General features: G+C 43.3%; 1 protein-coding gene across 1 annotated transcript in view; it reads right to left on the bottom strand.

Annotated features, from left to right (window-relative positions):
* Positions 1–7,365: 7,365 nt before the first annotated feature.
* Positions 7,366–14,010, bottom strand: part of cidec (cell death inducing DFFA like effector c) — a 145,003-nt gene continuing 138,358 nt past the window's right edge. The window contains exon 7 of the mRNA XM_079883323.1: positions 7,366–8,909. Within this exon, the coding sequence (XP_079739449.1) occupies positions 8,759–8,909 (151 nt within the window). The 3' untranslated portion in view covers positions 7,366–8,758. The remainder of the gene's footprint in view (positions 8,910–14,010) is intronic.

The following is a 14,010-nucleotide window of genomic DNA, read 5'->3' on the forward strand; positions in this document are numbered from 1 at the left end:
ACCCCTCGGGCGGCCAGGGTGGTGTCAACAGTCCATCGGGCGGCCAGGGCGGAGACTTTCCCTCGGGCGGCCACGGCGGTGAAGACCCCTCGGGCGGCCACGACGCAGGAACTGGAACTGGCACCAATGGCTCAGGCACTGGAACTGGCACCACCGGAACTGGCACTGGAACTGGTACCACCGGAACTGGCACTGGAACTGGCCCCACCGACTCAGGTTCAGGAACAGACACAGACTCCGGCTCAGGAACTGGAACATACACAGACACTGGCTCCGGCTCAGGAACTGGAACAGACACAGACACTGGCTCCGGCTCAGGAACAGACACCACCGGTCCAAGTGTGTGCGTAGCCCACACACACCACATGGCTGTGGCCATAATGGCCAGTGTCGCGGTCACTGAGGGCTCAGGAACAGACGCTGGCTCCGGCTCAGGAACAGACACTGGCTCCGGCTCAGGAACAGACACTGGCTCCGGCTCAGGAACAGACACCACCGGCTCAGGAACAGACACCACCGGCCCAGGAACAGGAACAGGAACAGACATCATCGGCTCAGGAACAGGAACAGGCATCACCGGCTCAGGAACAGACACCACCGGCCCAGGAACAGGAACAGACATCACCGGCTCAGGAACAGACACCACCGGCTCAGGAACAGACACCACCGGCCCAAGTGTGTGCGTAGCCCACACACACCACATGGCTGTGGCCATAATGGCCAGTGTCGCGGTCACTGAGGGCTCAGGAACAGACGCCACTGGCTCAGGCTCAAGAACAGACACCACCGGCTCAGGCTCAGGAATAGACACCACCGGCTCAGGCCCAGGAACAGACACAGGCTCGACGGCGGCCATCTTGTCCGAAGACACAGGCTCGGCAGGCGTGACGTGAACAGGCTCGGCGGTGGCCATCTTGTCCGAAGACACCGGCTCGGCAGGCTTGACGTGAACAGGCTCGGCGGCGGCCATCTTGTCCGAAGACACAGGCTTGGCAGACGTGACGTGAACACTCTCGGCGGCGGCCATCTTGTCTGAAGACACAGGCTCGGCAGACGTGACGTGAACACTCTCGGCGGCGGCCATCTTGTCTGAAGACACAGGCTCGGCAGACGTGACGTGAACGCTCTCGGCGGCGGCCATCTTGTCCGAAGACATAGGCTCGGCAGACGTGACGTGAACATTCCTGGGTGTTTCTAGGATCTTAAGTAGCGTTGAAAAATAATCAAACAATGTTCTAGTGGCCATCTCCTCAGGGGACACCAGCTCCGCGTCGGCCATCTTGTCCGAAGACACAGGCTCGACAGATGTGACGTGAACAGTCTCTGGATCGGCCGACGTGACATGAACAGTCTCTGGATCAGCAGACGTGTTCCTTTTCCCTCTTCTCCGTCCACGACGGCGAGATGGTGGTTGCGGTCCGTCCCTCACGAGCCCAGGGTCGAAGGGGGGCCATGGTGAAGAGTGCTGTTGGATCTCCACTCGACCACCTCCTCCTCTGCGACCACCCCGGGTCCCACGAAAAATAACTATGGGGGTTCCCTTAAAAAATTCTCTCCTCTCCAGTTCGGTGGCTGGGGAAGAGAAGTTTGAACTCATACCGCTGGTTCTTGTTTGACGGAGTCCTTCTGTCACGAACCACACTAAATGAAACAAAGGAAGATCCAATCGCAGGATAAGATTTATTAAGGGTAATCCAAAAGCAATGGTCAAGTCCAGGCAAGGGTCAAAATCCGATAAGGCAATCCAAAACAAGACACAAACAGGAACAGGCAGGAAACGGACACAGAAGTGGCGTGAAATACAACAAGGACTCCGTGACAAACACTAAACAGGCAGGGTATTTATACACAGGGAAATGACAATGATAATGGGAAACAGGCTGAGTGCAATGATCAGTGATAAGGGACAGCTGAGTGCAATGAAAAGACAAGGATCATGGGGAATGTAGTTCAAGAGTGTGCTGGACACCGTGAGGAAGGAGGACATCTAGTGGTGACCCAAGGAACATAAACCAGACACTGTGACACTTACCTCTTCTCAGCTCGTAGATCTTGTAACTACTCTATTTCCCCCAATCATTACTCCATTTCTGTTTATGTCTCAGTAATTACAGTCAAACTTACCTACTTTGTGGTAATAAATAACAGCTTGATATATAAAATCTGCAGTAAATTAATATGAAATCACCAATAATTACCTGTTACATGCCAGTAGGATTTATAAAGTCCCCCTGTTGTCAATCATTTAATCCCTCAAACTCATCTTTGATCACCAAAATGACATATTGAAAAATAATTATTCATGCCTTAAAATAGCTTGAATGTAACTCTACTCCCTTGCCTTGTTTAGTGTGGTTCTATGAATATGCCACTCCTCCACTCACTCGCTTGTGATGATCACAAGTTGACGTGATTGGTTACTAGGTAGTTTGTGACGTCAGATTCACCAGCGATTTCAAACGGTGTTTTTGAGACTGTCTTTGGTTCACTGCAGTTTTAAGGAGAAAATACTCAGCAATGGTATTGATCGACTTATGCATTTGTACATGGTTTGTCTTAAAGCATATTAAAAACACCACATAGACATAAACAACATTAAAAGCCTGATTTTTCACCACAGCTTGACTTTAAAACATTATCTGAGACAGAAAAGATAACAGAAAAATAAATAAAATTGCTAGTCTGGATTTAAATTGGCAAATGCTTAACAGTAAATGATTGGATAATTATTGCAGTGATATGTTTCTAGAAAGTTATATGTTTGGCAGCAGTTTGTCTAACCCTAATTGATGGAGTATGTAGCTTTTCATTTTTTACACAACCATGTAGACACATGACACATCATGGCCATATTCCAGAATGACAATAGACCTTATTCAGAGCAGCGCCATGACAGGTATGAAAGTGAAGCTGTGAGGGATAGACTTGCCGTGTTTCCAATAGCATCCGCTGTAAAAAGCTGTATAAAGCTCCTAGATTACTTACAATTTTCCACAGCTTATATTGTCAGGAGTTTTTTGTCAACTGAAATTTCTTGTAAAAATATTTTCCCAGTGTTTCATGAGCAGAACAATCCAAAAACACATTAAATAACAGGACAGCCCATTGAAGAGATGCATGTCTGTCCCTCACAGCCTCGCTTTCATTCCCATTAAAAATCAAAGATGGCGCTGCTGTGAATAAGGTCTATGTCAAGATACATCAGGGTCAAACTGTGAAAGAATGGTTGGGAGGGAGCATGAAGAATCATTTTCATACATAAATTGGCACTTCTGAGTCCAGATCTTAAATTCATTGAAAGTCATTGGGATGTGCTGGAGTAGACTTTACTGATTGATTGTGTCACATGCCTGTCCTGTCTCGTGTAGCACATGTGGGGCACGTTCAAGTTCAAAACGGTGCGCAACGTTTTGCTACGGTTTCCGGGTTGAACGTCATGTTTCCTGGAAACGGCGTGCGCCGGTGTGCAACGGGTTTTGAGATACGTTTTCTATTGTTTGGTGGGTGTGTCAGAACTGCAGTCCAATCAGCAGCAACAAAGCACGCGGTATTAAAGTGAACTCGCACAATGGGTTCAAGGAAAGTAATTTACAAATGTGTTTGATGCAGCTCGGTATACGCAACAACTGAGGATATTAGAAGACATGTTTGTCGTAAGTTTTATTGTAAAAATATAGGATATCAACATGATGTAGTTGTTTATATTTTTAGCTTCATTGCAAGTGTATGACATTTGGTATAGACATAAACAATGGTAATGAAGTGCTTTTCCTAAAAATGAGAAAGAAAATACAGGGTATTAAAACAGTATGAACTACAAATAAAGTCAGTATGTGAGGCTAAATAGATCAGAATCAGAATCAGAAAGAGCTTTATTGCCAAGTATGCTTGCGCATACAAGGAATTTGTCTTGGTGACAGTAGCTTCCAGTACACATACAATATAAAGTGACAAGTAACATAGGTATAAATAAAAAAATTAAAATAAAAGATTATAAATTATAAATATATATAAAGTAAAGTTATAAGGTGCTATAATGAAATGTCGGAGGGAAGTATTGCACATGTTTGTTCCACAGTAGGGGAACATTTAAGTGTTCATGAGGTAGATGGCCTGGGGAAAGAAACTTTTCCTGTGTCTGGTTGTTTTTGTGCTCGGTGCTCTGTAGCGTCGACCAGACGGTAACAGTTCAAACAGAAAGTGTGCTGGGTGTGACGGGTCCAGAGTGATTTTGCGAGCCCTTTTACTCACTCTGGATGAGTACAGTTCTTTGAGTGTGGGAAGGGTAGTGCCAGTGATTCGCTCAGCAGTCCGAACTATCCTCTGTAGTCTACGGAGGTCGGTTTTGGTAGCAGAGCCGAACCAGACGGTGATGGAAGTGCAGAGGATGGACTGGATGACAGCTGAGTAGAACTGTACGAGCAGCTCCTGTGGCAGGTTGAATTTCCTCAGCTGACGCAGGAAGTACAGTCTCTGTTGGCCTTTCTTCACAATAGAGTCTATGTGAGTGTCCCACTTCAGATCCTGAGAGATGGTGGTGCCCAGGAACCTGAATGACTCTACTGCAGTCACAGTGCTATCCATGATGGTGAGTGAAGGGAGTGCAGGGGGGTTTCTCCTGAAGTCCACGATCATCTCCACTGTTTTGAGCGTGTTCAGCTCCAGGTTGTTATAACTGCACCAAAGAGCCAGCTGCTCCACCTCCTGTCTGTACGCAGACTCGTCACCGTTCCGGATGAGTCTGATAACAGTAGTGTCGTCCGCAAACTTCAGGAGCTTGACAGAGGGGTCTTTAGAGGTGCAGTCATTTGTGTACAGGGAGAAGAGCAGTGGTGAGAGAACACATCCCTGTGGAGCACCGGTGCTGATGATGCGGCTGTCGGACGTGATTTTGCCCATTCTGACTAGCTGTTGTCTGTCTGTCAGAAAGCTGGTGATCCATTGACAGACGGAGCTAGGGACAGAGAGCTGGGTCAGTTTGGTCTGGAGCAGTGATGGGACAATGGTGTTGAAGGCAGAACTAAAGTCCACGAACAGAATCCTTGCATAGGTCCCTGGTTTGTCCAGATGTTGCAGGGTGTAATGCAGTCCCATATTGACCGCATCATCCACAGACCGGTTTGCTCTGTAGGCAAACTGCAGGGGGTCCAGCAAGGGTCCAGTGATGTCCTTCAGATATGCTAACACCAGTCTTTCGAATGACTTCATGGCCACAGATGTTAAGGCAACAGGTCTGTAGTCATTGAGTCCTGTGATCTTTGGTTTCTTCGGGATTGGGATGATGGTGGAGCGTTTAAAGCAGAAAGGGACTTTGCACTGCTCCAGTGATCTGTTGAAGATCAGTGAGAAGATAGAGGCCAGCTGGTCAGCGCAGGTTTTCAGACAGGCTGGTGAAACACCGTCTGGGCCTGGTGCTTTCCTTCTCTTCTGTTTCCTGAAGATCTGACGCACATTATCCTCACTGATCTGAAGTGCAGGGGGGGAGGGGAGGGGGATGGCTGGAGGTGTTGATGGCTGTGTAGAGAGATGGTCAGGGCGGGTGTGGGGTGTCTGATCGGGGGTCTCAAATCTACAGTAAAAGACATTCAGCTCGTTCGCAAGATGCTTGTTGCTGTCGGTGCTGGGGGATGGTGTCTTGTAGTTGGTAATGTCTTTCAGGCCTTTCCACACTGATGCAGGGTCGTTGGAGGAAAACTGGTTTTCCAGCTTTTTGGCATAGCTCTTCTTAGCCACTTCAATCTCCTTTGTCAATGTGTTCCTGGCCTGATTAAACAAGATCCTATCCCCACTCCTGTAGGCATCTTCTTTGACCTGACGAAGCTGTCTGAGTTTTGGTGTGAACCATGGTTTATCATTGTTGAATGATAAGTAAGTCCTGGTAGGGATGCATAAATCCTCACAGAAACTGATGTATGATGTTACAGTCTCTGTGAGCTCGTCCAGATCGCTGGCAGCAGCTTCAAAAACACTCCAGTCAGTGCATTCAAAACAGGCTTGTAAGACCTGCTCTGTGTCGTTGGTCCATCTCTTTACAGTCCTTATTACTGGCTTAGCAGTTTTAAGTTTTTGCCTGTAAGTTGGTAGAAGATGAACCAGGCAGTGATCGGAAAGTCCTAGAGCTGCTCTGGCGACGGAGCGATATGCATCCTTTGTTGTGGTGTAGCAATGGTCCAAAATATTATTGTCTCTGGTGGGGCATGTAATGTGCTGTTTGAATTTAGGCAGCTCACGTGTGAGTTTTGCCTGATTAAAGTCTCCGAGAATGATAAGAACAGAGTCCGGGTGTTGTTGTTCTGTTTCTGTGATCAGATCAGCCAGCTGTTGCAGCGCCGTACTCACGTGTGTATGCGGTGGAATGTAAACACTGATGAGAACGAGCGAGGAAAACTCCCGCGGCGAGTAGAACGGCTTACAGTTAATGAAAAGCACTTCCACATCAGGACAGCACATCTTCCTTAACACAGTTACATCAGTACACCACCTTCTATTGATGTAAAAGCATGTCCCACCACCGCGCGTTTTCCCCGTTGACTCCATATCGCGATCCGCTCTGAACAGCTGAAAGTCCGGTAGATGTAACGCGCTGTCCGGAATGGCTTCGTTCAGCCAGGTTTCCGTGAAACACAGAGCAGCAGAGTTGGTAAAGTCCTTGTTTTTGCGTGAGAGCAGAAGTAGTTCGTCCATTTTGTTAGGGAGAGAGCGGACATTCGCCAGATGGATGCTTGGCAGCGCCGTTCTGAATTCGCGCTGCCTGAGCTTAACGAGTGCGCCGGCTCGCTTCCCACGCCTGCGCGTCTTATACTGTTTCCACAGTGCAGCGGCGCAACCGACGACAATGTTCCGCAAAACGCCAGAAGAATCAAAAACTGGTTGGTGATCAGTTGGTGTGCGCTGCCGAATGTTCAGCAGTTCGTCCCTGGTATAACTGATAGCGTATGACAAACATAAAACAGGACAAACTAACAAAAACAGTGTAACAACTGGAGAGCTCAACACCGAGGCAGCCATCCGCGGCGCCATCTTGGAGCAAGTATGTATGAGCAGATGTAGTCTGAATTAGGTAAGATGTGTGCTTCCATTTCAGTTTCAGCAATCCCTTCACTCGACTGGGATGTTCTCTTTTGTTCTGGGCGGCAAGTGCAGTAACTGTAACATCGGGCATATTTTGTAGTATTAAACACATATTTATACCGACTTCATCAGGCTCCGAAAATTCCTCACAAAGAACACAAAGAATGGCCTTCTCAGCTGCCATAGTTGCAACTCTTGCGTCATCAGAACAGTGTGTTCAACGCATCACCGTTTCTGTTTAAAAAACTTTGTGCAACGTTTTGTCGGGGCTGAACGTAGCCGTGGTGTTTTGTGTCCCTATCTCTGTCTCGATCCCACCCTCCTTGTTATCTCATTATTGGTTTCATTTGCCCCACCTGTTGTTCCCTCATTACCTGCCTGATTTGTCCCTTTTATAAGTTCCTTTGTGTTTGCAGTCTGTGTCGGATCGTTGTCTTGTATACATCTCCTGTTTTCCCGTGACCCTCCGGTATGTTTTTTTTTTTTTTTTTTTGAAGTTGTTGTTTTGTTTTATATTATGTTTTTCCCCCTTGTGGGTTTTTGTTTTACTTTATGTTTCTTTTATTAAATAAATCACTATTCTTTTGCAATTGAGTCCTCACCTAGTTTTCTTTAGTTATCACGTAACAGATTGACTCTAGCATTATCAATACAAGATCTTGACCAAAAATGTATGCACCTCTTGATGGAAATAACATCACAACATTTATATATATAACATAGAACATGCTGGAAACATAATAATCTCTGCAATAATGATCCATAGGCTCTTCATCATTTGCCTCTTTAAATCCAAACAGCTACTTTTTTTGGACCGGGCAGTGTATTATATAATATTTCTGTTAAGCTGACATGAACACAATGGGCTGATGGCCTTGTTGTTGAGATGGAACAACATATTACTCAAAAAGTAATATACATAATTATTATTGATCAACTGTGTTTTTTTGTAGAAGTGTCCTGCACAGTCCCATCCTATTGAAAATGGTTTTATGACTGATGTTCTTAGAGAGTATGGAGCATGTCAGATATGGCTAAATGGGTAATAAAGGTTAGAAAATCTGGAGTTGTCTCAAAGATAGTAAAATCCGTAAAAATCCTTGGTACGTATACAACTGTACCAAGTTGTATAAAGTTGGTTGAAAAAAAGGACTCTGCAAATGTGTATAGTACAGTAGTATAGTGAATAATAGTAAAGGCACTCACCCCTGTAATACTCTCTTCAATACACATTTTACACAAACACAACTAATAATTTTTTATATATTTATTTATTGTAGTTTAGTTACATTGTTACATTTATTTCTTTTTTTAAGGAAAGAAGACTAAATAGAGTATGTTTATAAGTTGGAGTTACCATTTTACGACGATAGAAGTTACAATTTACATTCAAATTACATTAATGTGATACCATTAAACATGTTTATTTATATAGTTATATATACGTGTTAATGTTAACTTTGACAGCTCTAATATCAAACATGTTTAATCAAGAACTTGTAGGTAGAATACAGTATTTATTAGTAAAATATAAAACTGTACGTACAGTTTAATTGTATATATTACTGTTAATACAGAAGTAAATAATTCACAAAAATGCTTTTAGAAACAAAAGCAAGATATAAATCTACAAGTAGTGCATTATTTTTTGTTTGTTTGCCCAAGCTGTGAAACAGGCCACCATCATTTAATGTAACTGCTTGATGACACATGTAGGCGTTACCAGTTGTGCCTCCGTTTTCTCATCCTCATCAATGAGATGCTGAATATAACATGAAGTACCCACTAATACATGACCAGTGGTCTGCATAGTGAACAGAGTCCATCTTAGGGCTTCCCTTTTAGAGAGAAAACAAGAACAGTGAGACATAAACCTTTCGTATTTACTCTCTTAGCACTTTATATGTTAATGTAAATTAACTTTTTAAAAGATAATTCGTGAGCTTAGAATTATAAGGTTCTATCTCCACTTTTGGTCGAAATTGAGTTTTTGACATAATCTGATCCATTAGGTGTTTATTAATGCCTGTGTGGTGTTATTTTTGTAAAACAATATTTTGTTAGTAGTTATTAATAAAATAAAAAGGTTCCATCTCTCCATTGCCAGCTGGGATGTAAAAACTTTGATGCTCAATATCTCAGAACTACCCTAAACGGAGATAGAACCTTATAATTCTAAGCTCACGAATTTCTTTAAAAAAAATAATAATCTATTGTTTTTTATATAATTTATTATTGACTGCACTTCAATAATATTTTTTGTTATATAGAAGCCCTCAGAAGCCATTCATGATTTTTTGTCTTGTTTTCTCTGGATTTTGAAAATGATAAGAGGTTAAGAGTAACATTTAAAATCTAAATAAATATAGAATATGTTATATGTTTATCTAAGAATATACATCATTTTAAAAAATATATTTTACTTTATTTCAATTTGTTGCACCAAAAGACAATGTTTTATGTACAGTATATTTATAGTAGCCGAATGAGTAAGTATAGTCTAAATCTCTACAGTGCACACAAAGCCTGGTTACTGACAAATTGTCTCAGGTTGCTTATGCAACCTGGTTCCCTGAGAAGGGGAATGAGACGCTGCGTCTTGGTGTTGATGCTTTGGGGAACACCATCAGCATGACCGGTGTCTGGAGCACGTGTAAACAAATGCCAATATTCACACACAGCTTCTTGTTGCTCAATGACTTCTCAGGGAACTGGGTTGCATACACAACCTGAGACATTCCCTTTTGAAGTGGAACTTAGATGCTGTGTCTTAGTGTCCAACAACATCATGCTTAAGGAATGCCTGCCCTACTAAGCTGTGAATATGCACAAAAATAGTGGGCATAGCACCAAAGACTCTACTGAATTCAGTCGGAGTGCATCAACTCTAAGGGCGTGACTTGCAAAAAGCTACATACTCCCTAAGCCAATAAAAATCCCCAAGCTTCTATTCTCCATAACAAGGGAAGTCCTGGTATGTACTCGCTTCCTCCCTTCCTAGCGGAACAGGCCTCAGTCCAAAGCCCCAAGAGCAGAGCTATAAGGGAGGATACACAGTATAGCCTCGGCTATGCTCTGGTATGCCTCACCAGCACCTCACCAATATTGCCTGAAAAGGATCTTTTGGAGCAGCCTACCAAAGGGAGTATGAAGGGTGCTAATCCATCGACAAGGAGTGGACAACTACTTGTTTCCCTAAGATGTAGTCCAACTCCATAATGCCCAAGCTACAACTTTCTGTATTTCCACCAAACCAATTGGGAGCATACTTCCTATCACTGTTCAAGAAGGAAGGGAAACTAGATAATTGCATATTGCAGTTTGCCCAATAACTTTCATCAAAGTTATTTTCATCCCTACTTAAAGACCCCAATGTAACTGAGTAAGAGCAGCTTGTACCCTGACTTGAGTAAAGGCACTTCTCCAAGCGCTTCTGCTAGCGCTTCACTTCAGTACTAAACTATAGAGACCTATAGACCTTATGCACCAGAGAAACGAGGGCGCCGCCATCTTTAGAATATTGTCTTTTAACTTCCGTTTTTGCGGTCGCTCTGTATATTTCTATGGCACTGCTGTCCAGGAGTAATTAGCTTTTGAAGTGGATTTACTTAATGTAAAGTTAACGAAAGTTATCATGAGGACTGTGACGTTTAAAGCAGATGACTTAACAAATGTCAGTCGACCGGGAAGATTTTAAAACGAGTTCATTAATAAACACGCAGAATTGCTGTGAAAATACAGGCCGAAAGTCAAAAGACAACGAGCGCAGCGCTGAAAAGGGGCGGGGCTACATAAGGTCTGTAACGAATGTGCAAGAATCATGATTCTGTTTTCCCTGCACACAAAAATAGGTTGATAAAGATTTTTATGGCCCTAACGGAATGTCAGCAAGCCAGGAATCTCGCTGAGATTCTAGGAGTGGAGTAGGAATAAAGTGTTCACCCTACATTTTATATATGTATAACCACTTGAGAAATGTGTAAACATGGATGGAATTTCCCATCTCATCATTTTCCTTTTACGTGGTGTAGTTTGTGTATTCTTGTAAACTCTGGTAATAAGGTTAGACCAATCAGGTGTGTACCGTGTTTAGTCCTTCAAGCTTAATCTCCATTTGTAGCCTAGTGTACATCACAGTTTGGGTAAACCTTATTTCTAGCCATGTAACAAACTTTAAAATGCTTATGTATATCTTATGTAACTTTGTGTATTCCTATAATCTTTCATATGACATGTTTTATATCATTTTAAATCTTGAGACTTAACGGAGTTGAATCTTGATAATAGATTGCAATGATATGATTATTACTATATGAATCGTCTTACTAGAGTATAAAGGCTCAAATTCTGACAACACCATAACTCCCTCGAGTGGGTGTCTCCCCCAGAGACAAAGGAACTTTTCCCCGCTTCAGATCTTTGGACGTTCATTGGTTGTTCGTGCGAACAGAGGCGTGAACCCATCCTCTCCATAAGAGACTGACACCGAAGTCTCTCCGAGAGCACTTTTACGAACCCTTTTCGTCAGCGAGAAGATCCATATGGCTCCCTTTTTGGGAGCGTTCTCCGTTTTTCTTTTTCTTTAAGTCTTTTCTTTACTTTCGTCTTCGGACTCTCCCTACGTTCAGCGAAGCAAACGTAGCCGGCAACTTCAACTTTAAAGAGACTTGAACATCCCGCGACTGCGCTCGCCAGGAAGAGACGAAAGAGCATGCCCTGCTCTTAAGGAAACACATGCACGACTCTGCGTTCTTCAGCAACAAAGAGAACCATTTTGCAAGATAAGTTTATTGAACTTTTAATGTAATCTGATTTCTTGTTGTCTCTCAAAGGTTACCTGGTCTGTGATTTTGCCTAACTGTGATCTTTCTTTGATCGCACATGTTAGTTTCACTTTCTCTCATCTCTCTCATTTTCCGGTCTCATCTCTCTCCTTTTCCGGTCTCATCTCTCTCATTGTCCGATCTCTCTCTCTCTCTCTCTCTCTCATTTTCGTTATTCGTTTAGTCTTGTATTTGTTTACGTGTTCTGTATATACATACATATTTACTCTGTGTGAATCGTAGTTATGTATTCATTAGTTCAATTATTAAATTCCATATATTCCTGATTGTCTCAATGCTCATTTAACAAAGTCAATGAAGATGTTTAGCTTAAGAAGATGAAGCTTTAGCTTAGCTGAAGCTGAAGATGAAGCTTAAGCTACATGCTTTATCTTGTTACGATTTAAGTAACCTAATTTTACAAACACAGAGAGTTGGGGTTTTTTCAAGGCCAGAAAAAAATACTCTTTCTTGCGTTTGTAAGAAGGATAATTTTCTTTGAGAGTTGAAGTTAATCTTACGTTTAATGTTTGCTGGACAAACAGATTGTTTGATAACTAAATTAATTCCATTAAAAGTTATCCCATAACTTCGATTTGAAATAAGACTATTGATGTAGTAATGACGAACCATAACCCGTTATGGTAATCATTCATATATCGATCTAGTTTCAGCTTCGATAAATTAATGTAACTGTAATATGCAAAATATTAATCATATTCATGATTAATTATTAAAATTCCCTATAGATCATTTGAGCTAATGTTAAATGTGCTACCCAGTGCGGTTACATGTATGGTGGAGAATGCGGGCAATCTCAAACTTTGTTTTATGAGCAATATTCAGTTTCAATCTGTTTATATGGTTATTAATAATTTTTGTGCACACATTTTATGAAATTATGAAATTGTGAGATAAGTCGCAAACGCGAACTCACTCCTAACTGACCAAGGCAAAAAGCTGAAGTCAGTAACGTTACATTTTAACAAGTTGCTAAAATATGCCTAGACAATTTTAGCACTGTTAAATGCTATACACTGCAGTATTAATATTACAGATGTCCTGTTAGAGACGAAAGAATCTCTCTGCAGTTGATACATTTCTAATATTTGTTTTAAATCGCTGTGAACGTAGAATTCTCACGTGCGTATTACCGGTATTAATAAATATGTTTTTAAGCGAGATTCCTTCTAAACATATAGGCCTTGCATGCAAATATCGTTATTGAATTCGTGGTTAACCACAGTGATATTCAAAAATAAACGATAAAACTCCTGGTCGAAAAATTGGCCTAGCTACCCAATTTTGTAAAACTAATGCATTTAAATCATAAAGTGCTATTTTGATTGTTTATGGGAGTGCAACAGACGAAAATTCCTGTTGTTTCACATTTGCGTGTTTTTGCAGCGAAGAAATCCTGCCTCACGCTCTTGTACAATATAGCACCCAAAGGTCCGAAAAAACTGGCCCCTCCTTGAACTGCCACCTTACCGTGGTGGAGGGGTTTGAGTACCCGAATGAACCTAGGAGCTATGTTGTCTGGGGCTATATGCCCCTGGTAGGGTCTCCCAAGGCAAACAGGTCCTAGGCGACGGGTCAGACTAAGAGCGGTTCAGAAACCCCTTATGATGACAAAAAAACAGAGGGCCGTGACGTTGCCCGGTATGGTGCAGCCGGGGCCCCACCCTGGAGCCAGGCCCGGGGTTGGGGCTCGTATGCGAGCGCCTGGTGGTCGGGCCTCCCCCCATGGGGTCCGGCCGGGCTCAGCCCGAAGGAGCGACATGGGGCCACCCTCCCGTGGACCCACCACCTGCAGGAGGGACCGTAAGGGGCCGGTGCTAAGTGGATCGGGCGGCAGTCGAAGGCGGGGGCCTAGACAACCCGATCCCTGGACGCGGAATCTAGCTCTAGGGACATGGAATATCACCTCTCTGGCGGGGAAGGAGCCTGAGGTTGTGCGTGAGGTTCAGAGATTCCGACTAGAGATAGTTGGGATCACCTCTACGCACGGCTTGGGCTCTGGAACCACACTCCTCGAGAGAGGATGGACTCTTCACCACTCTGGAGTTGCCCATGGTGAGAGGCGGCGGGCTGGTGTGGGTTTGCTTATAGCCCC

The sequence above is a fragment of the Squalius cephalus genome (genome assembly GCF_949319135.1).
Source record: "Squalius cephalus genome assembly, chromosome: 10".
NCBI lineage: Eukaryota > Metazoa > Chordata > Actinopteri > Cypriniformes > Leuciscidae > Squalius > Squalius cephalus.